The sequence below is a fragment of the Kryptolebias marmoratus genome, linkage group LG13 (assembly GCF_001649575.2).
Source record: "Kryptolebias marmoratus isolate JLee-2015 linkage group LG13, ASM164957v2, whole genome shotgun sequence".
Lineage (NCBI taxonomy): Eukaryota > Metazoa > Chordata > Actinopteri > Cyprinodontiformes > Rivulidae > Kryptolebias > Kryptolebias marmoratus.
Genome location: NC_051442.1, coordinates 23,490,840 through 23,515,194, shown reverse-complemented (window position 1 = coordinate 23,515,194; position 24,355 = coordinate 23,490,840). Strand labels below are relative to the sequence as shown.

The window sequence follows — 24,355 nt, the reverse complement described above, 5'->3', positions numbered from 1 at the left end:
TGCCATCACCAACCTCATGTCTGTCTCCTTCATTCCTTCTCTGTGTTCTTCTCTAAGTCATATGGTCAAACAAGTATTATTTAATAGCTTTAAATAAATTACACATCTTGCTAATGCACCTTTTAAATATAAATAATATTTTTAATGAGTCACCTTGTATTAAGTGGCTGTTTCTACACTTCCAGCTCATATTGGACCAATCTGTCTCCTTCTCCTGCCTGTCCTGATTCTTTCTTTCCATCCTCACAGCTGAATAACATGACCTTCGGTTCAGGAGGTTTAAAAATACAGCAGTCAACCACATATAAAAAACATGAAATGTTAATTTTAAATGATATACTTGTTGGATATCAGTTATTGATATCAGCGCCCCCTTTTTGAAAATATTGCTGCCAGCGCCCCCTGTCATCCTCTCAACAACCCCATGGGGGGGCAGTACCGCCCCCATTGAGAAATGCTACTCTAATAGAAACTACACCTAGACCAATCCTTCTGTGTTTGTCTGTGTCTCTTTCCTGTCCTCTCAAACCTCAGCCAGTTGAAGCAGACAGCTAGCCATCCTGAGCCTGGTTCTGGTTCTGAAGGAGGTTTCTTCCTGTTAAAACTGAGTTTTTCCTTTCCACTGCTGCCAATGTGCTGCTCAGGATGGGAGATTGTGAGGAAGTCAAAATTCAAAGCAATCTGCTGGCTTGCTTAGATAGAAAACTTTTAAACTTTTACTAACTGGTATTTTATAATTTACTGAATGTGAATGAATTACATTATAGTTGGAAATAATTAAAATGTATCAACTGTAACTGAATTTAAATTTGGATCTAATTTAATTTGTGGTTTATACCTATTTGTTTTTACAGTGTCCTGAGATGACTTTTGTTGTAAATTGGCACAATTAAAATAAACTGAATAGAATAAAATGAAATATAATACAGTTGAGTAGAATCTCAGAGTTGTACATACTGTGCCTTTATCTTCATTGGCAACATGGAGCTTTTGCCCTGACAGCCAGGACTCCACTTTAGCTGCCTCACTGTAGTACTGCTGAGCCTGTAGTGCAGCATCCAGCAGCACAGATCTTCTTTCTGTCTCCAGCTGCAAAACCTCCCACAGCTGGCGCACATGCCCCGCCCCTTCACGCACAAAGTCCACCTCAGGAGTTCTCAGTGAAGCGATAATTCCAGCCCGGTCTAAAACCTCCTCAATTCGAGCTCGCCTCCCTGTCAGCTCTCGTTGGAGTGTCTGCAGGGCAAATCAGAGATAAGTTTCAGGAACGAGAACAACTAGGTTACCTTTCAGCTGACCATAGACAGATGTCATGCATGGTACTGACCTGGTTCTTTTTCAGATAGTGCTGTACACTCTGGAGGTTATTTCCATAGTCCTTGCAGGAGGCCAGGGGAAGCCTCTCTTGGATCCACAGCTTATGCACAGACATGCAGGTCATTCCACTTTTCATAATGAACATTTAAGAGAGCTACATCAAAGATTTGACATGGACACTGCAGCAAGGACATGGTATTTTATTTTTAACGCCCACCACAGATAACAAAGATGATATTGTTTTTGCCTGTGTGATTGTGTGTTTGTTTGTAGCTTTAGCAAAATTGTATGTGTTAGTAGTCTAGAGTCATCTTTAGTATATTCTCTGAGCACTGACTCATCTCGCAAAGTCTCGCAATAGGGCATGATAACAAATAACATAAATTCAAGATTTGACCAAAATGGCCACATTATTTCACATCATAAGAAGATTTTAGTTTAAAACTCTGGTATGAAAGGCATTGAGTGATATGCATTCCTTCAAGGAATGGTAGGTCTTCTTTCTGATAAAATCATTTTTGTTAATACCCAAATACTTATACTAACTCTAATTAACAGGTCCTAAATTGCAGATTAAATACATGCAATGAAGATTGGGAAACTTACTATTTCATCCTCCAGATCCTGAGCAACTTGGTGCATTTCCTTAGAGGCCAGCAGGATGCGGCGTCTCTCCTTCAGGGGCTCAATCAGTCGAACTATGCGGGTCTCCACTTCACCCAACTGCTCGGCGCCCTCTTTGTCACCTGTCATCAGACCTCGCTGGGGTAGGCTTAGCCCCTGCAAACCTCCCAGCTCTCCCACATCCTTGTAAAAGTCACCAATCTGGGATTCCATAGCCTGTGCCGAACAAAGGTGGAAGGTTATGTTGCAGCCACAGGATGGATGAACAAACATGTCGGCTGTTCTCTGGCAGAACACTGAAGATTTATGTAATGATTTGGCCCACTTTCAAAAAAGCATGTGGTGCATTTTTTATTGTTCTGGATGATAACATGCGTCATAAAGGCTGATGTGCACACACAACAGGACTTTAGCATTAAATAAACTCCAAAAAGCAGAAATACACTGCTTGCCTGAAACACCAGCTGGTAAAAGACACATCATCAATGCAGAACATATTTTCTTTTCATAAAAATCAGGTACTGTTTTTATGAAACCATGTTAATCATGCTCTGCTCTTTAGTGCAGTTTTTAGAGATCACTTTATGATACTTTGGAATGTGTTCAAACTTCAGGAACAAAAGTAGAAAAGTGGCAAAGAACAGCGAGATGAAGGGCAAGGTACACCCTGGACAGCTTGCTGCTCCATTACACAGCAAAAATGAATTAGATCTAAAACTGTATCAGATGTCTGCACAACATAAAGACTCATAACACAAGGTGACAAAAACACAATATATAACACAATATAGACTAATAATACAGTGGCAGAAAAAAAGACAAATGTGTCTAAAAATAGTTTTTATAAATGTTGCACTTTTTTACAGACATACTGGTTATTGTGTGCAACAATGAAAAATGAGGAGCATACAGTCATAGAAAAAAGTTCACTCTTTTTCAGTTTTTGAGTTTTACATATCAGAACATATATAAATTATCTGGATTTTACCAGGTTCTAAAATCATTCAAAACCAACCTCAAATTACAAAACACACAACAAATTCCACCATGTTATTATTTATTGAACAAAATCTAAGCCAAAATAGAAAAGCTGTGAGTCAATAAATAGTTCCTGCCAATGAACCATTCAGGTGCTTGTAGAACCTCCTTTAGCAGCAATAACTCTCAGTAATGGTTTTCTGAAGGAATTTAATGACATTGTGGAATCTGATTTGTGTTTTTGTATACTTGGAATTAGATTTGGAAGTTATCCTGATATAGAAAACCCTAAAACTGAAAGAGGGTGGACTCAATTTTTCCATAGCTGCAGTTCCCCAGAATAACTGTGTAGGGGATTGTTTTCAACAAGTACCATAGCTTCCTGAAGCAGACCTTTTTGTCTATACATATTGGGTGGATGATATTTGGAGTTGACTTTCTAATTTGACTGCTAATAGTCAGTCATTGTTAAACATTGTCCCTTAAAGAATCTTTTTGTCCAATTTAGAGTTGTGTTACAATTTTGTCTACTACTCGATAGGATACATGTTTATAGCAGACCACTGAATTAAAGTTTGTACCAACTCCAGTGCAGTTAGTCTTTCTGTGGGTAATGTGCTACATATATAACATGAAATGCAGATGTCAGTCAACAATCAGAAAACGAAGGTTTTAATGCAAGGTTTATAACATGTCCTTCTGAGGAGTCACTCTGAATAACTAGCAATCAAGTGGTGATTTTTTGTAGCACCACATCAAAAGAAAAAGAAAAAAAAGACACTGTCATTGGTATCTTGGAGTGGCCCAGGAAGGCTTTGAGACTTGCCTGGAATTTCTGGAGTTGTTCGTTAAAGGTGGGCAGATGGTGTGCCTGTTCTAGCTGGGGTGGCTGCTGCTCCAAATGGGATAGTTGACTGTCAAGGTCCGAATAGCTCTTGACTTCTGGCTCAGGTTTGTTATTTTCAAAAAGCTGGCGGGCCTTGGCCTTGGTTGTGGTCTCCAGGTCAGACCAGCACTCCCTGATCTCCTCCAGTTTTTGCTGCACGACCGAACACAGTTCTGGCTTCTCCTGGATCAGCTCTTGACCCTCCTGGATGATGAAAAAGAGCATTAACCACAAATCATTAAAGCACTGCATGACTCAAGTCAGACTAAGCAAAATCTGAAAATTTGTTTACTTGACTTTAGCATCTTCTTTAACATTGAGACATTATTATTATTATTGTTGTTGTTGTTGTTGTTGTTGTTGTTGTTATCTTTTATCAACTGTCTTTCCAACAGAGACCAGCCCAGTTAAAGCTCTACACCTCTGCATCCAGTATATTGTAAAGATATGTTGCTGTACAACACCATGAACCTACAGAAATTCTTTCATTTTATTGTGTGCAGTACAGCCTTTCAGGAAGGAGCTGGGATAATAACAGATAATGCTCAAAAGGAAACAGGCTAAATTCAGTTGTATGCCCAAATTAGCTTGGCACAACAGATCTCCATCCTGGGGTGGGAGCCCCCTGCTTGCACAGAAACAGGTATATGGAGCAACACTTGGCCTCAGGCTGACCTAAAAATCATGCATGGTATAATTAAGAACCTCTATTATGTGCTTTGGCTGTGCTTTTCTCCTTCTCTCTCTCCTAAAGATTGAGCTTTATAGACCACGTGAGTTAAATGAAAGCTTGAAGCTTTGCCTTCTGTGCAAAGGAAGCATTTGCCAGAAACAAAATGATAAGGATACGAAGGGGGTGTAGATCGTCAATGGCAAAATTGAGAGAATTTCTATATCTATCATATAATCACTGATTACAAGAAATACAGATGCTTTTTTCATAATTCTAAATACATTTTTTTGTTATGTGATAGTGTGAGATAAATGTAATGAATAGCATCTTCTACATACTGCTTCTCTTTAATCTCTTACACAGTTGGACCTACAGTATATCTTATGGCTTTCATAATGCAGCACTGCATTCCTTCTCTTGGCACAGGGTCTATGCTTAACTGCTGCTAGTGCTCACTTTCTGAACATCCCTCTCTCACTCCTATTTTTCCTCCACCTTTGCTTTCCCTCCCATAATGCAGAACCAGCAGAAAACAAGGCACTCTCTCTCATTCTCTCCTGCTTCTATTTGGCTTCACTGGCACATAGGGTGAGGCAGAGGAAGAAAATAAATGGGGAAGAGAGGGGAAAAAAGTGGATGAAAGGAAGAAAGAAGTCAAAAAATGAAAAAGGTTTGTGGAAGAAGACTGGGGCTGCTGGAGTGGTGTTCCATGATACAGCCTGTCTAGTTAGATACAACGGGCATTTGTGAAATGAATATTTGAGTTAGTAATGACAGTGACAGACATAGTGCAATATTTTAAAGGAGAGCACAGATTAATCATGGTTTCATGGCAGCACTGTGCAGCCAAATTCTGCTGGCTTTTTTGCAGTGCTGACACAGCATAGTTAAGCAGTAGGTGGGATGAAATCTTTTTTTTTTACAAACAACATTGAATTCACACAAATTAAAAAGTAACACTTTTACACTGTTGTATTATACACCAGTGTTTAATTATTTCATTATGTCGTATCTACTTTAAACCCAAATATAATCAAATTTTGTAATCTTTAGTAATCTTTGCACATACTGCTTCTTGCAGAACCTTTAACATCACAGTTCCTAAATTATTGCCAGGACTTAGGACTTTTAGTATGAAACCAAAATCTACAATCACAAGTCCAAACTGGAACATAATGCCCATTTGTTAGTAGTATGTTACAGTATGTTACAGTATGTTTCATTATGCTCATGGTATTGCTGCTGTTGCAACAACACGTTAAGATTAACAGTTTTTGAGAAGTTCAGAACATGTGTCACCTTCATTACATAAAGAGCTAGATACTGTCTATTCTGTTATCCCTTGCTGTAAATTTATACTTAAATACTGCCAATTTTCTCAGTACATCTACCATATTTGTCTTTAAAGTATGTTACTGTAAATGCAATGCATTTACCATTAGTTCTCTGTAAAATTCAAAATATAATTTTGAATTTCAGGTAAAAGTGCAATTTTTGGTCATTTTTGATTTTTGCACACCTCAGACTTTAACGAACTCCTCCTAGGGATTTTGAGCGATCGGCTTCTAACTTGATTAATATGCAGTTAAGGGATGGGACAGTAAAAGTTATTAAAACGGTAAGTTTTCTAGCATCATGAAGGGGTGGAGCCTGGCCTCAAAGTTCGCCTTTGCGCCATTAATTTCAAAACGATATAACTTTCAAATGGAAAAACCAAATTGCACCAATTTTGGTACAAGTCCATGTTGGATTCCCGACGATCCTATGTGGTCACATTCAGACATCATCAAAGCCCCGCCCGCTTAGAACAGGAAGTTACTTTTTTTTCTTGGAAAGCTCCATCTCTGACCCCTTTGACCTAATCAAGTTGATCTTGTGTCAGACGACAGATAACAAGTTGGTCTTATTTGCATTAAAGCACCAAGAGGTTTTGCTGGAGGGTGTGGCCATGGCAGCGTGGCAAAGTGAGACATCACGTCGTTGACATACGTTTGGCTTTAAAATCCACATATTTCAGCTGAGCTGCACCAAACTCAATACAGTTCATCCTAGTCCACCCCCCAAAAGAAATGACATCCAATATTTGGTGGGCGTGGCCTAATTCCTGCACAGCGCACCCTAGAAATCTTTAAAGAAGCAAGCCATGCTTTCACTGACGATCATGAAATTCAGTACACATGTGCACCTTGAGAGAACCTACGAAAAAGTCTCCTGGAGCCATGGTCCAAACCTCACAGAAAGTCGGCCATCTTGGATCAAAGTTCCGATTTTTACCAGATTTTGGGCAATGGCAGCCTCCACATTTAATTGAACTCCTCCTACAGCTTTTCACACACAGGCTTCAGAATCACTGAGCTCAGTCTTGAAACATTGGAGGTCAAATGTTACCAAAAGCTTTTTGCTACATCAAAGCATGTGGGCATGGCCAAACCCCAAAATCTGACCATTCGCCATAAAACATCACAGTGGAAAAACTTCCACATACAAGGTCACAGCTTAAAGAAACTTTCTGTGGGTCATAACAGACCAGCACTCATCACATTCACATGGTCAATATATGTCATCAAGATGGCTGCAATAGCTAACAGGATCCAAAATTAAGATCATATTTGTGCATGATCTAACTCAGCATCCGTATACCGTAGGAAAGTTAAACTTCACAGACAGAACCGTCATGGGTCAAGGAAGAGCATGTTCAAGGTCACAAGGTCAAAGGTCAAGGTCACAAGAGCACATGTGCTCTAACTCTGGAACTGTTTGACGTAGGAAGGTCAAACTTCCCAGCATGCCACAGGACTTGTACAGATCCGGACTGAAGTCAATTTGGGACATTTGCCAAAAGCGAAGTGCACAAGAGTGTGGGCAGCGGTTGCCGGAGCTCCCGCGGTCGCCACAAGGCCGGAGCGTTGCTGAGCTATGAGGGCCTCCCAATGCTGCTTGCAGTTTTAATTTTTAATTGCATTTTAAGTGGTAAATTCAGGTACAAGTCAAAAGAACATCTTAAAAATGAATATGATTTGTTACTATAACTTTTTTCTTGAATTCTAGTTCTGGGCTTAGCACTGTCACCTCAGAGCAAGAAGGCCGCAGGCTCACCTCCTTTTCTGTGTGGAGTTTACATGTTCTCCCTGTGGGTTTTCTCCAGGTACTGCGATTTCCTCCCACATACCAAAATCATGTAGGATAGGTTCACTGGTAATTCTAAATTGTCCATTGATGTGAGTGAGACTGTGAATGGCTGTTTGTCTCATTTGTCTCTATGTGTCAATGTGATGAACTGGAGACCTGTCCAGGGTACACCCTGGACAGAAAAGAAAAAGTGGGTAAGAGAAAGAAGATAGATGGAAATTAAGTTCCCTGTCAGCCAGACTGAGATTGCACCAAACCTTTACAGCATTTCAAGGTAAAGTAAGCATTTTGATCTTTTAAGAATGCACCTTAGTGTAACAGATACATATCTACAAGATTTGTACTGATCAACACAGTAGAGACAGTCTCTATGATGGAGCCATCTTCTGCTCTCTGTCAGGTTTTTCAGTGTATACTTCTCACATTTGGCATGAAAGGTTATTTAAATGTGCTGATGATTTAGAAGTAAGGCAGTGTCCTGTTTCAGTCTGTTTACATCTTAAGCTGAAGGGAGAGGGCTTCTCCATATTTTTCTGAGTAGCCTTACATAACAAAAAAACACTCAGTGTTTTTTACAGGATAAAGACTCTTAACCTAAACATAAAAAATACAGGCTTGGTGGAGATTTATTGGTAATGTAAATATTTCTCTTATTTTGTCTCTGTTCTAAGCTAGTTTATGGCAGCAAATATTAATTTTTAAAAAATCAAGTGAAAGTAACATTCATTGAAGGACTGCATGTTACCCACTGCTTGCACACCAAAATTTTAAATAAAGATCTTGTGTGATCTGTTAGAGCTCAGAGAATGTGTTAGGGATGACTCTCAGCTACTACAACACCAGATTTTAGCGTAATTTTTGTAATATGATTTGAGTTAGAGGCATTATTGTGTTGGCTAATGTCAATTAGCTGTAGTGGTCATCTGATATTAGAGGAACGGCAATAATAATGATCAGTTATAGATGTACATCTAGGGATTAATTTTTGAGTTTCATTTAAATCCATCAAGTGATTCATTAGATTTTTTGCTTACAGACAAGGAGTTGACTCTTGCACAATCTGTTATTGCTTTGAGTATATATGAAAGGGATGACTTTCATCTACTACCACAAGACATTTTGCTGACAAATAGACAGACAGACAAGCACACACAGTCACAAGCAGTTACATGATCGTCTATAGCTATGAAAGACAGGCAGTAATAATAAAAGTGGCCTGGTTGACTAGAAAGGTGCTATACAAGTACAGTCCATTTACCATTTACCATCATAGGATGAGTGCCTTCCAGCAGTGACGTGATGGCTGCACTCCTTTGAGAATCACAAAAAAATGTGAACTATGAACACTACTGTCTGAATTTAAATTCACATCTGTTAAAACAGTAAAAAAAAAAAAAAACAGCATAAATGCATAGATAGTTATGGGCCAAAGTATGTGTAAGTTTTTTATTGCTTTAAAAAGATAAAATAAAAACTCATAAAAAGACTAAAACTGCCATGTTTAAATCACTATTTTGTATAATGGTTAATGATTCATTGAGAATTTTTCACAGGTGGTCCAGGTAGCACACAGAGGATTTTAAGGTAGAACATAGGGAAGCCCTTTTAACACAGATTTTAAGAATTAGAACACTTAGTACAGCTCTCAAGAGGTCGGCGTAAGAAAGATCGCGGTGTGACAATTTATGATCTAATGAAGAATTGTGGTTCAGCTCTGTCTTAAGTAAATGTAGTGTCATCAGGATTCATTGATAAAGCTGTCTGGTACTGTCAATGGAAGTAGCCCCACCCAGGGACTGTCCTCTTGTGCCTATCCAGAAATGAAATCCATTTAGATGATTTCTTTAAAAGATAGTGATAAGGTGAGGGTAGGACATGAAGGAGCATGGAATCTAGGAGCTGAACTATCGTTCCCAGTCGTCTAAATATTGGAGACTACGACCTCTATGGCGAGCATACGGCAAACAGTGTAAGCAGAATGGTTTTGATGATTCGGGTGGGTGATGGGGGTGCAGCCAGAGGGCAAAAAGTGTAGGTGGTTACTGGTTTAATCTGTGAGACTTGAAATGTGGCATGGATCTTCATGGCAGATGGAAGCTTAAGGTAAACTGAAGAGGGGTTGATCGTGGAGTCCATCTCAAAAGGTCAGAGTAATCTGGGGGCCAATTTCCTTTGAGTATCCTTGAGGGGTATGTTGCAACAGGATTACCCATACTTTCTGACCAGGTATGTATTATGGACCTGGAGTCTTTCTATCAGCTTTTTAATGATTCTGATCTGCTGCTCAGAGAAGCACAGCTTTGGTCCGTCACCAGATTCTTCGTCAAGGTCCCAAATGATGTACTGAGGGAACTGTGACTTCAGATTCTTGACTACAAATTAGTGGAGGTTGGTAATCCACAAATGCATCAAAGGCTGACAATCCAGGGGTGGATGATGTTAACGTGTTGTGTACATATTCAATACAAAGTAACTGTGAACTCCAAGACATAGAGTTAATGGAAATGATACATTTGGAGATGACTCCATTTCTTTGTTAACCAGATAAAAAGGCTGATGGAGGCCCCAAGGCATTACAGAAAACTTTCCAAACCTGTGATGTGAACTGGGGTCCTCCATCATACACAAGTCCATGCTTTTTTCAGTTGAAAAACATTTTGAATCAGTAGTTGAGACATTTCCAGAGAGAGGAAAAACTTGGGTAGTGGCAGGTAATGAATGGCTTTGAAAAATCTGTCCACAATGGTTGAAAGAACTGCCTCACCTTCTAAAAGTGAGAGCCTAGTGATGAAATCCAGTGAAATATGGCACCAGGGGTGGCTAGGAATGGGTAGCGGTTGGAGGAGACCAGCAAGTGGGTGGTTACCACATGCACAGACTGAACAGGCAGACACATAATCCTTACATCTTGATGGATAGTGGGCCACCAAAAAGACCAAAGCCAAAAATTCAAAGTATGGCTCCTTCCAAAGTGGCAGGTTGTTAGGATTTTGATTTTTGTGTTTTTGGTTTTGTGTTTGTGTTATTCTGGTTGTTATTTTCAGTTTGGTTTTTTCCTGTTTTGTGCCCTGTTATCACTCCTCCTCCGCCTCTCTTTTGTCCTCTTTGCCACGCCCATCTCCACCTGTCCATCATCATCTCCACTCACCTGTTTCCACTTCCTTCATTATCCTCAGCATTTCTCCCATTAGTCGTCAGTTCTTTGTTTGTCGTCTGTTGGTTGTTGTTTGTTCTCCGTGCCTTGGTTCTTTGATGTTCTACCCCACCGTGCCTTTGGTTTTTGTTTCTGTTTTCGTTGCTGCCTCGTCAGCTTTTGTTTTGTTTATTTAATAAATTAGTTATTTCCTTTATTATGAGTCTGCGCTCAGGGTTCTTTTCCGTGTCCTCCGATCCTGACACAGGTATGAGCCCACTGCAAGACTTATGATCCTACAGAGGAGGACGCAAATAGGTGATTTGGAGGACCAGTGCCTGATTCAGGTTCTGAGTTTTGGGCTTGTTTGATGATGCTTTGCATCTCCCATGTTATCATTTCAAGGGTGCACAATGAATACAGGATGTTCTTGTGTTAATCTTAATGGGAGAATTGTCAAGAAAGTGCATTTGGCTTGATGTTTTACAATCCGGTGTGGTAGGTGATAAATGTCACACAGTGAAAAATTTGTTTTATTTTGAAAGTGTGGTTATGTGAATATCTTTTAATTTTATGCATGATTTTAACTAATTTTGTTTTTATATGTTTTTTTAGTGTTTTTGCATAACATTGTTTTGATCCGCTGTGGACTGGAAAAAAAGGACAAAATTCTTGATGATGGTCACCTGTGCAGTTGTGGGTGCGCCTGGAAGCGGTCTATCAGCCATTTCACAAACCTGTCAGAGAAGCTGGCTGAACACTTAAAAGGTGAAGGACTTAGTCTGTAGAAAATGGAGGAAGCACGTAATGGCCAAGCAAGACGGACAGACAGACAGTGTGCTCGTCAGGTGACCGCAGTCCGATTGGTGCGACATGGCTCATTACAGCATCAGGAACGGCTATCAGTGGAAAACAACCCATTTGATTGACAGCGGGTCAAAAGTGAAAGTCTGTCCCGTTTTCCACTGATGTCTGCAGGGTGCAGCCTTGTTAGGAGGGTCACAGAGGAGATCGGTTGACTCTACGAACAACGCTTCTGGCCAGCGATTGTTTGTATTTACAGAGCTGCAGTATGGCGGAGCTGGCTAGTGAAAGTAGGTGTGCGGCGTGCCAGAGCCAAAAATAAGACAGCTGTGGGGCAGGACGAAGATGCTCCTTCTCCTCTTGGAATTTACTGACATGATTCCTGTTTCTTAAGTCCTTTAATTGAAAATAGAGACTAATCTTATCCTGGACTAGAGACATTTTTAATCATTTTATTGAGTTTTAGCTTTTAAAAGAATCCTTTTATTATTGTACCATTAAAAAAAAACAACTATTAATTCCTGTTGCTCCTGCTGGGAATAAAAATTGTCATTCAAACCTGAACAACTCTCTGCTTCTCTGGGTTCTGACTCACTGGCTCCCTCTTGTTCTCATTGAACTTATTGGTGTAGCACTAAAACCTACCAGCTTGGTGCCTATAGATAATTGGAAGAGAGCAAAAATTAATGTCTCTTTGGCTTCTCTTGAGTTTAACTGTTTGGCTGATTGGAGATAGGTTTTTGTGGTTAGTTCCTACTATTAAAGAAGTCTTGTACCCTCTTAGCCAGTGTGTCCACTCCTTGAGAGCCATCTTGATAGCAAAATGTTCTCTGTTACCGACAACCATAATTTCTTTGTGCTGGAGATAGTCAATGGGAGAACAATGCACAAGGGTGAAGTGCCTTGCCTGAGTCCACTTGCTGCGAGAGCACAACTCCAACACCTGAATCTGAAGCATCTACCTTGACCTGACAAGGTTCGACTTAGCAGGATTCAGTACGCGCACACACAGACAAAGTTGTATGGTTTTTATTGTACTTGGCAGGCTGGATTACTGAGACTGGACTTGATACTCACGTAGGAGCTCGAGGGCAGAACCAGGACAGGTAAGTCTGCCGGGGACTGGCGATTGTGAGTGGTCAGAACAGGGTTTAGGCGAAAGGGAGAGTCCAGGACCGGGCAGGGGGTCAAAACCAGAAAGTCCAGAGGTTGCAGCCAAATCCAGAAAGGGATAATCCAAAAAGCGATGTCCAGAAGCGTGAAAGGAGGTCGGTTACTGTAAATCAGATTCCAAGGAGGCGTCAGGCAAGGGTTAAGCAAGGCTCGTGGGTCGGGGTCCAGGCAAGGGTCCGTGGGCATTAAAAGCAATCAGAAACTGTGGAGATACTCTGGACATTTACTTGGTTAAACCATTCAATAATCTTGCAAGGAGTGAGTGTTGGCTGAGGTCTTAAATACTGACTGTAACAGGTGAGACTAATGGCTGTGATTACGTGGGTATGGAAACAGGGGCGTGGCATGAGACTGTGATGCAATGGAAAAATACTGAGCTGTGGCAGGACTGGGCATGGTAGGAACAGTGGAAGCTGTGACAGAGCCCCCCACTAAGGGGCCGGGTCCTGACGGGCCGCCAGGTTGACCCTGATGAGCCTTATGGAAGTCCCTGATGAGGTTCTTGTCTAAAATGTGTCTGGCTGGGACCCAGGAATGCTCTTCGGGACCATAACCTTCCCGACCCACAAGGTAGTGGACGTTGCGGCCCCATCACCTGGAATGGAGGAGTCTCTTGACTGTGAAGGCTGGGCCGCCATCGATAAACCGGGTGGGTGGAGGGGGTCTGGAGGAGGGATAGAGTCCTGACGTCTTCTGTGGCTTGATTCTTGAAACGTGACACGTGGGATGGAACCTAGTATTTTTGAGCAATTGGAGCCTCACGGCGACAGGGTTGATGACCTTGGATATAGGGAATGGCCCGATGAATCTGGGTGCGAGCTTATGCTAATCCACCTTAAGGGGTAAATCCCGCGTAGAAAGCCATACTTCTGACCTGATTGATAGTCGAGCTGTCTAGTCCTATTTCGGTTAGCTGCACGGGAGTATACCGCCGACATCTTTAGCAGGGCCTGGTCCAGGTTCGGCAACACCTGTAGGCAGCAGCATAAGCCGAAGGGACACCAGCAGGTCTCTCTTGTATGGAGAAAATGGGTGGCTGGAAACTGTAAACCGTGTAAAACGGGGATAGTCCTGTAGCAGAAGAAGGCAGAAAGTTTATGGCGTGTTCGACCCAAGGAAGATTACTTGACCATATGACTGGTTCTCCGGAGCAGAGAAGACAGAGTTTAGTTTCCACCTCCTGGTTGGCTCTTTCTGTCTGGCTGTCCGTCTGAGGGTGGAAACCGGAGGAGAGGCTGACTGTGATGCTCAACAGATTACAGAACTCTCTCCAGAACCTGGATACGAACTGGGGACCCCGGTCTGAGACAATGTCTTTGGGGATGCCGTGGAGCCTGAAAACTTCTCTGGACATGATATCCGCCAGTTCCTTCGCCGTTGGAAGTTTCTTTAGCACCACTAGGTGAACCATCTTCGAGAATCTATCGACGATTGTCAGGATGACGGAGTTGCCAGACGAGGCAGGGAGACCGGTGATGAAGTCCATCGCGATGTGGGACCAAGGACGAGAGGGGATGGGGAGAGGACGATGCAACCCCTCTGGACAATGGCGTGACACCTTGGCCTGGGCACACTGTGGGCAGGCAGAGACAAACTCACAGACTTCCTTGTTTAACGTCTTCCACCAGAACTGGGATTTGACTACAGACAATGTTTTGCTGATGCCTGGGTGACAAAACAATTTAGAATTATGGCAAAACATGAAAACCTTGCTCCTAAACTCCTGGGGCACAAACATGCGGTCCTTGGGACAAGAAGTTGGAGGAGGATGAGTGTGAAGGGCCTGGCATAGATCCTGTTCCAGTTGCGTAATGGACAGTCGAACCATGCGTGGTAGAATAAACTCCTCAGTGTCAGTCTTCTCCTCTTCTGGACTCCCTTCATGGACCAGAGACAGAGTGTTGCTCAGAGTGCCTTGAGGTTCTTCTCTCCAGGCCTGTAGGTAAGGTGGAACGAGAAACATGAGAAGAACAGGGCCCACCTGGCTTGACGTGAGTTTAACCTTTTTGCCGTCTTCAGGTTCTCCAGGTTTTTGTGGTCAGTCCAGATGATGAAAGGCTCCTTAGCTCCCTCCAGCCAATGTCTCCATTCCTCCAGAGCCAACTTACTGTAACAGCCAATAGCTCTCTTTCGCCCACATCATAGTTCTGCTCGGCGCCTGATAATTTCTTGGAGAAATAAGCACACGGGTGAAGACTGTTATCCTTACCCCTCTGACTCAAAATGGCTCCTACTCCAGTGTTCGAGGCATCCACCTCTACAATGAACTGCTTATCCACATCTGGGGAGAGAAGAATCGGGGCTCTGGTAAAAGCTTCCTTTAATTGGACGGAGGATGCTTGGGCCTTCTGGTCCCACCGAAACTGAGTTTTGACAGAGGTTAACACGTGAAGGGGAGCTGCTACCTGGCTGAAGTTCATGATGAATTTTCGGTAGAAATTAGTGAAGCCGAGGAAGCGCTGGAGGCCTCTCCTGTCCTTGGGGGTAGGCCAGTCATGGATAGCGGCCACCTTGGATTGATCCATGGATACCTGGTTAGGCGAGATATTGAAACCCAAAAATGATGTGGACGCTTGATGAAATTTACATTTCTCAGCCTTCACATAAAGTTTGTTCTGAAGGAGTCTTAGTAATACCTTCCTGACATGATCCCTATAGGAAACCAGATCTTGAGAAAAAATGAGAATATCATCTAGATATACAAAGACAAAATGATTAATCATGTCACAAAGTAGATCGTTAACCACTGACTGGAACACAGCAGGAGCGTTGGTGAGCCCAAAGGGCATCACCAGATATTCATAGTGGCCCAAGGGTGTGTTGAATGCCATCTTCCACTCGTCACCTTCTCTGATGCGGATGAGATGATAAGCATTACGTAGATCCAACTTGGTGAATACTTTGGCTCCTTGAATGAGATCAAAAGTGATGACATTAACAGCAGTGCGTATTTGTTCTTAATGGTGATATTATTCAGTCCCCTATAGTCAATGCATGGTCTAAGAGACCCATCCTTCTTGCTTACAAAAAACCCCCTCCTCCTGCTGGTGAAACTGAGGGTCTAATCATGCCTGCCTGTAGACTCTCCTTTATGTACTTAGCCATGGCCTCTTGTTCAGGGCGAGTGAAAAAAGTCTTCCTCGAGGGGGGACAGAGCCCGGAAGGAGGTCGATGGGACAATCATAAGGTCTGTGAGGAGGTAACGAAGTAGCTTTTACCTTATTAAAGACCTCCTTCAGGTCATGATACTCTGAGGGTACCTTGGAAATATCGGGGAAAGCCTCAGGTTCAGAGTCAGGTGGTCCGGGATCCCCGACAGCCTCCAATAGGCATGAGGAAGAGCACTGATCCACCCAGCCTGTGATCTCTTGCTTCCTCCAATCTATGCAGGGATTATGTTTACTCAACCATGTGGCCCCTAGATTAATGGGGAGATCTGGAGAGTGAATAACAAAGAACTTGAGAGACTCATGGTGGTTACCGCTGACTGATAACCTAACAGGCTTAGTTTCAAAGTTCTCCTGACTGAGAACATGGCCATCTAACGCAGTGATCCTGTGATCTTTACTAGATGGGATAATCTTGATACCTAGTGACTCAGTGAAGGCTTGATCAATGAACTCTGTGTCAGCACCCAAGTCAATAAAGACCTGTGTAGATAATTTCTTGCCCTGGACGGTTAACTCAGCCGGAAGGATTAGCATAGAGGAGAATTTACAATGTTTTACTGGGATCAGTAGGACTCTCCAGGATCCTACTGAGCCTGGCCTTTTAACGGGCAGTTCCTCACAGCATGGTCTTTAGCTCCACAATAGAAACACAAACCACTTGCCCTCCGCCGGTTCTGTTCCTCTTGGGTACGCTTAGTCCTCCCGATCTGCATCGGCTCCTCAGGGGGTAGGTTACTTGCCATGTTGCCAGAATCCTGAGGAACGTGTGGCCTGATGTTCCAGAGATGTTCCCTTGCTGCAAAGTTGCCTTGCCCTTCACGTCTGCGTTCCATTAGCCGTAGATCGATTCAAGTTGCTAACTCCTCCAAGCTCCTGAGATCCGCAGGACGATCCCAAGTTGCCAACTCGTCCTTAATCTCCTCCTTTAGCCCTTGAAAAAATACACTGGTTAATGCCGGATCATTCCACTAACTGTCTGCCGCCAGAGTGTGGAAATCGATTATATATTCCATAACACTCCTCTTGCCTTGCTTCAACATAAACAGTTTGCGGGCTGCGTCCCGTTCGGGGGCTACTGGATCAAAAACCCTCCGTAGTTCGTCAGCAAAATTCTTATAAACGTAACAACAAGGTGAATCACGTTGCCACTCAGCTGTTCCCCATAGCTTAGCTTTTCCGGACAGTAATGAAATGACGTAAGCAACTCTAGCTTGTTCAGATGGAAAAGATGATGGTTGTAGCTGAAAATGGATCTCGCATTGTGTCAAAAACGGGCGGCATTGACTTGACTCACCAGAGAAACTTTCAGGTGGAGGCAGCTTCGGCATAGGAGGGACGAACGGGCGTGACGTAACAGGAGACGGGTGAGCCGTAGCGTTTATCTGGGTGCTGGACATGTCGCGGATTAAATGCATCACTTCCTGAACGTTGGCCTCTAACCCGGAAATGGCGCCGTCAACGTTACTCCGCCAGCGCTGCTCCGCCAGCGTTGCTCCGCCAGCGTTGCTCGTCTGAATCCATAATGTTTGGCCAGATTATTCTGACGAGGTTCGACTTAGCAGGATTCAGTACGCGCACACACAGACAAAGTTGTATGGTTTTTATTGTACTTGGCAGGCTGGATTACTGAGACTGGACTTGATACTCACGTAGGAGCTCGAGGGCAGAACCAGGACAGGTAAGTCTGCCGGGGACTGGCGATTGTGAGTGGTCAGAACAGGGTTTAGGCGAAAGGGAGAGTCCAGGACCGGGCAGGGGGTCAAAACCAGAAAGTCCAGAGGTTGCAGCCAAATCCAGAAAGGGATAATCCAAAAAGCGATGTCCAGAAGCGTGAAAGGAGGTCGGTTACCGTAAATCAGATTCCAAGGAGGCGTCAGGCAAGGGTTAAGCAAGGCTCGTGGGTCGGGGTCCAGGCAAGGGTCCGTGGGCATGAAAGCAATCAGAAACTGTGGAGATACTCTGGACATTTACTTGGTTAAACCATTCAATAATCTGGCAAGGAGTGAGTGTTGGCTGAGGTCTTAAATACTGACTGTAACAGGTGAGACTAATGGCTGTGATTACGTGGGCATGGAAACAGGGGCGTGGCATGAGACTGTGATGCAATGGAAAAATACTGAGCTGTGGCAGGACTGGGCACAGGAGGCATGGTAAGAACAGTGGAAGCTGTGACACGACCATGAACTGCTTCTGAGGTTCAGGATGGGTTAGAACAGGAGCTGCGATTAAAAAAAACAAAACAAAGCCAAAAATAACTGCTTGACTCTCTGAAATGTCTCTTTAGCTTCAGGGAACCAGATGAATGGTTGGTGAATGGAAATGAGTCTTGTTGGTGGGATGGCAGTTTGGCTGTAGTTTTTGATAAACCGACTGCAGAAGTTGGAAAATGTAAGGAAATGTAGTACTTTGTGTTGTGTGAGATGGCCATTCAGACACGGCTTTGATCTTATCAGAGTCTGTCTTCACCTGTACGCTCTTGAAGATATAGCCAAGGAAAGCTAACAGAAGGTACATAAAATTCACATTTCTGAGCTTTGACGAATAGTTGATTTTCTAGGAGGCACTGGAGGACTGGCCGTACATGGTTTTGATGTTGCTTTGGGTTCTCGAAAAAGATCAGGATATCTTCTAGGTAAACGAAACCAAATTCATTGAGGGAGTCTCTCAAACTATTGTTTACAATGGCATCGAAGATGGCTGGGGCTTGGTCAGTCCAAGTGGTCTCACCAAATATTCAAAATGGCCCAAGGGTATCTTAAAAGCCTCTTTCCATTCTTCTCCTTCTATAATATGGATCAAATAGTATGCATCTCTAATGTCTAACTTGGAAAAGAACTCAGCTGAGTGTTGTTGTCCAAGGGCTAAATCAATCAGTGGCAGAGAATACTTATTCCTAATAGTGATCTGGTTCAGACCTTGGTAGTTGATGCAGGGATAGAGGGTTTTATCCTTTTCAACAAAGAAAAAACCCTGCACAAACTGGTGAGGAAGATAAGACGAATGATAAATGTGGCAAAAGAATCCTCAGTGACCCTCTTCATGGTATCCTTTTCTGGTCCAGGTTGTAGGGTCGACTGGAGTGAAGAGGAGCTCCGGGCAGGAGCTCAATGGTACATTGGATGCATCAGAGGTTTCACTGTGGAAAGACAGTTGTGATGAAGAAATGATAGCCAAGCACATACAATTTGCAAAATGGGCTCCAGTTGTTAATTCTGTTCTTAGACTAATTTATAATTGGTTTGTGTTTGACTAAGGCAGGGGTCCTCAATCCAAAATGTTGAAAGAGCCATATTGGACCAAAAAAAAAAAAAAAAAAAACTAGAGCCACATAAAATTAAAAGCCTCATATAAGCCTTATAATGAAGGCAACACATGCTGTATGTATCTATATTAGCTATATTAGCCTATCTCGGAGCAGGGCCAGCCGGGCCCTGGGTGGCGCAAGCTTAGCTCCTGTTCACTCATTGGTTGTGGGTGTGACCAGATGCAAGCATAAAGAGCGAAGGTAGGAATATAAACAACAGCGTTAGCTTACCCTGCAACGTTTATGCCGTCTGTCCCCCAGCTGAAGGCGCTATAAAGCCTGAAATCTCCAGCGGATAACAGCTGTCCTACTCCGCGCAACAATCGCAGCATCCATAGCATTTCTTTCACTGCGCCTCTCTTCCTGAAGTCTCAGGAGAATCCCCATAAGTTTAAAAAACAGCAACAACACAGGGCCAACGCTGTCCATAGCGCTTCCGTTGTTTACACAACTTGCGCTAAGTTTCGGTAGCGCACCCCCCCGCACCGCAGCCCCGGTGAACAGGATTTATTGAGCTGAGCCGAGTAGAGCGGGACTTCCGTGTAAAAGAGGCATATATTAAAACAAAAAATATATTTCTCTCCCCCATCTTTTTCCATTTTCAAACATTTTTGAAAAAGCTCCAGGGAGCTGCTAGGGCAGCGCCAAAGAGCCGCATGCGACTCTAGAGCCGCGGGTTGCCGACTCCCGGACTAAGGAAATCAAAATATCAGTGGAAAGGGAGGAGTTAAAAGGAAATAAAAAAACCTTGCCCTTTTTATGATGATTTTCAGGTATGGGTTATAGTAGTTAGTATCTGACCATTAAGTGCTGAACCCAATAGAGGCCTAGAAAGAGTCGCAGTGGGAATCTGAAGTTCATTTCTTCACAAATCAGGTTCTGTTCTGCTCCTGAATCTACCAATGCTTGTAGTGAAAGGGTTGTTGGATTTTCACAGATAACAGTAGACAATAAAAGGCAGGTGTCTGTGGACTGACCCACCAGTATCCCCAGACTTACTGGTGGGCATAACCTATTAAATGGCTCACACGTAATAAAATGACCAGGTTATAATGGTTATAACAGGTAATAAAATGACCAGGTTTCCCACAGTAGAAACATTCTCTAGCTTCAATACATCTCTATCATTTATTACTTAGCTGAGCACTCCTGAACTACATTGGTTCTGTTTTAGACTGATTCATCAGTGGAGAGGGAGGTGGGCGAACAGTTGCAGTGAAGTAATGACAAAAGCTAAATAATTTGACCATCTGGATTTGTAGTTCTTTCATGGTTTATTTCTTTTAGACAATTGTCAATACGATCCAGAACTTGAGCAGAGGGTAAAAAAGTGGTTCATTTTTGGTCCAGATTTAGAAGTATGCTATCCAACTGATCCAAGCGTTGACTGGTTTCTTACCGTTGTTTGTTAAGTAAGTGTTCCATAGGTTTTTCCTCTACTTGATCTAAAGAAAGCAACTGTGACTGACTACAACAGGTATATATATATATAGTTACTTTAAAGCCACAAAATTAGAATTTTGAAAATCTCCATAATTGTTTGCCAGGGGGTTGCATATGTCATTTACACAATAGTCAGTCAAATGTAATATTCACTAAAGCGCACAAAAATTAACAGCTCATGTGCCATATCACTAAAAAAATCTCATGTCAATTAGTGTCATGTTTTTTTTTAAACTGTTTATTGTTAATCATAAACTTAAGAAAAAGTAAAACCATGCACCTTCAGAATCTGTTTTATCATAACATGCCCCAAAAAATCTAATTAAGCTAACAACAAACATAACAGACTTCTTGATGTATAATTACAGAAAGCAAATGTTTGTGTGGAGTAAAAAAATTGCAAAGTGTTTTTGTTATTTTATTAAGATTATGTGATAAATTAAATTAATATGCCTCTTTATGTGTCCCTTTTTGTGATAGCAGCAACTCAGACTTGTGCCTCTCATGTTGAAAGTGATTCACATTTGCCCAAGTCAGAATGTCCTCACAAAATGTTACAGAAAAACAGCGATGTTGGTACAGTACCTGCTCCTGGATTTCATAATGAAGTGATGACCTTCAAAGCACATTCGACACTTCTGGTATTTAAAGAACTAAAGAGCCTCTCTACAAATCACAGGATACACACATTCAAACATTAGGAGTGGGCAGTGACGTTTGAAACTTTGAAGTCTAGTTAAATTGGGATAATTGGAATAAATAATTTAACTGTTAGAACTGTCTTTTCTGCTTTTTTTTAAATAAATACATAACCTCATTCCATCCCTAGCATCTGTTTCTGCAGTTGTTGTTTAAATTAAAATAGAAGTGAAAGCAGAAGTTATAGTTACAGGTGAGTGCAGCTTTACTGTCAGAATACTTCCACAATGATCCATTGTTTTTGCTTAAAATCCACATTTCTAACACATATTCAAGGATTCAAGGATCTTTTATTGTCATACCATCTCACACTTGCATGTTTGTGGTACGGAATTCGGACTCAAGCCTAATAAATAAATAAATAAATAAATGAATACATATAAATAAATAATAAAAGAGTAAAAGTATAAATGAGATGAAGCCCAATTAAGTGCGTTTTTTCGAGTTCAGCAGTCTGACAGCTGGAGGGTAAAAACTGTTTCTGAGCCTCGTGGTCTCTTGCTCTGATTGCACCTCAGTTGCCTGTCTGAGGGGAGGGGCTGAAACAGTCTGTTTGCAGGGTGGGTGGAGTCCTTCATGATGCGGAGCGCCCTCTCTCTGCATTGTGATGTATATAGGTCTTAGGTGGTGGGAAAACTGCTCCCTACAGTCCTCTGTACAGCCTTAACCACCCTCTGCAGAGCCATCCTCTCAGCAACAGACAGTTTTTGCACCACACGGTGATACAGGTGCAGCTCCTCAGGACTGAGCTCCCAAGTCCAGCTCTCTATAGCTTTCTGAGGAAGTAGAGACACTGGTGGGCCTTCCTGACCAGACAGGAAGTGTTGGCACTCCAGGTAAGTTCACTGGATATTTGCACACCCAGGTATCTGAAGCTGAAGACCACCTCCACAGCTGCTCCTCTGATGTACAAGGGAGGAGAAGGACACTTGTCTCTTATGAAATCCACCACCATCTCCTTGATCTTCTTCACGTTGATGCAGGGGTTATTTTCTTTCCACCATTGCACCAGAAGTTCCACCTCCTCTCTGCATTTGGACTTGCCATTGTTGGAGATACGTCCCAGTACCGCTGTGTCATCTGCAAACTTCACTATATGACAGCTGGGGTGTCTCGCTGACCAGTCATATGTTAGCAGAGTGAACAGGAGGGGGCTCAGCATGCAGCCCTGTGGCAAGCCAGTGCTGAAGGTGATGGAGGAGGAGACAGTGTTGTGGATCCTGACAGTTTGAGGTCTGTTGGTCCGGAAGTCCAGGACCCAGTTTCTCAGTGTGGGACTCAGTCCAAGAGAGGAGAGCTTCTGTATCAGGGTCTGTGGGATGATGGTATTGAAGGCAGAGGAGAAATCCGAAAAGAGCAAACGGATGTAAGAGTTTCTATTTTCCAGGTGGATGAGGGCTGTGTGGACCACCGATGAGATGGTGTCATCATTGGAGGAATTCTTCCTGTTGGTGTACTGATGTGGGTCCACGGTAATGTCAATGGAGTCCTTGATGTGGGTCATGACTAGCCTCTTGAAGCACTTCAGACTACTGAGTTTAAGGCTATAGATCGGTAGTCATTCAGGCCTGTCAGTGTGGAGCACTTGGGGATAGGGACAATAGTTGCAATCTTTAAGCAGGTGGGGACAGATGCCAGTGACAGTGAGGTGTTTAAGATGTCTGCCAACACCTCAGACACTGGGCAGAGTGTCCGTCAGTTTTACGTGATTAAAGTCCCCCGCAACAACGTAAAACGCCTCTGGGTGCTTTATCTGCAGCTTTATTCTGCAAATAAAAATTGTTAAAATACACATGTACAAATCCCCTGCTATGGATTAAATAAACAACCTAAATTAAGTAGATTATTCTTCATGTGGAAAAATAATGGAAAATATAATTTACTAGTGGTGTTTTTTTTTTTTTTTTGAGGAATGTGCATTTAAAAAAACTACTCAAAAAAAGTAACATATATTTTCTGATAGATTTTCCATAAGAAGAATAACCTACTCATTTTAGGTTATTTATTTCATTTGTAGAGTGCACAAAATTTCTTCTTGTCGAATAACTACAAGCAAAATATTATTTTCGATGCATTTGTGAATTTTATGGTGTGCTTATGGATCTTTTTGTATGCATACAAATCTTGTTGTATGCTTGTGTTAATACTTTTTAGATAATTGATACTATATTGCCAAAAGTATTCACTGGACTCCCTTTACATGCATATGAACAACCCATCCTTAATCCATAGGGTTTAATATGATGTTGGCCCACCATTTTCAGCCAAAACAGCCAAACTTTAAACTTGGTACAATGCAGTCAGATAAGGCCTGGTCTTCTGGCAACCACCAAACCTCCTGTGGATTAACAAACAGAGAAGGGGATTTGTCACTCCAGAGAACACGTCTCCACTAATCTAGAGTCCAGTGGTGGTGTGCTTTACACCACTGCATCCAACGCTTTGCATTGCACTTGGTGATGTAAGGCTGGGGGATGAAGCTGCTTGGCCATGGAAACCCATTCCATGAAGCTCTCTACTCTCTATTCTTGAGCTAATCTGAAGGCCACATGAAGTTAGAGGTCGGTAGCTATTGACTCTGCAGAACATTGGTGACCTCTGTGCACTTTGTGGTGTGACTATTAGATCTTGTCCATCAGAGATTTATAGATTTTTGCTAGCCAAGATGTAGATTTTGAATGAAGTGAAGAAGGAAACTGAGCTGGAAAGGTATACCGATGATATATGGGCTAACAATGCTTTACTGGGGCAAGCATTAGTTCCGGTTTCTTTTCTACCTGATGTTCAGTCAAAAACTTTCGATTCCTTTTGTAATCATAAAAGCCTAGGATTAATGCACTTGAACATACGTAGTCTCCTCCCTAAAGTTGCTGAGCTTACTGCAAATGTTCATACTACCAAACCTAATATTCTTGTTATCTCCGAATCCTGGCTTAAGAAATCTATTCCTAACACTGCCGTTTTCATTCCTGGCTATAACACTTTTTGCCAGGATAGAACCTCTAAGGGTGGGGGTGGGGGG

The 24,355-nt window shown here is 42.4% G+C and overlaps 1 protein-coding gene across 2 annotated transcripts in view; it reads right to left on the bottom strand.

Moving 5' to 3' along the window:
* Positions 1-24,355, bottom strand: part of sptbn4a (spectrin, beta, non-erythrocytic 4a) — a 78,353-nt gene that overhangs the window by 29,282 nt on the left and 24,716 nt on the right. For both annotated transcript variants that reach the window (XM_017439893.3, XM_037979121.1), the window contains 4 exons: positions 3,746-4,009; positions 1,924-2,157; positions 1,328-1,417; positions 958-1,236 (listed from right to left, as the gene is read on the bottom strand). In XM_017439893.3, coding sequence (XP_017295382.1) covers positions 958-1,236; positions 1,328-1,417; positions 1,924-2,157; positions 3,746-4,009 — 867 coding nt within the window. The remainder of the gene's footprint in view (positions 1-957; positions 1,237-1,327; positions 1,418-1,923; positions 2,158-3,745; positions 4,010-24,355) is intronic.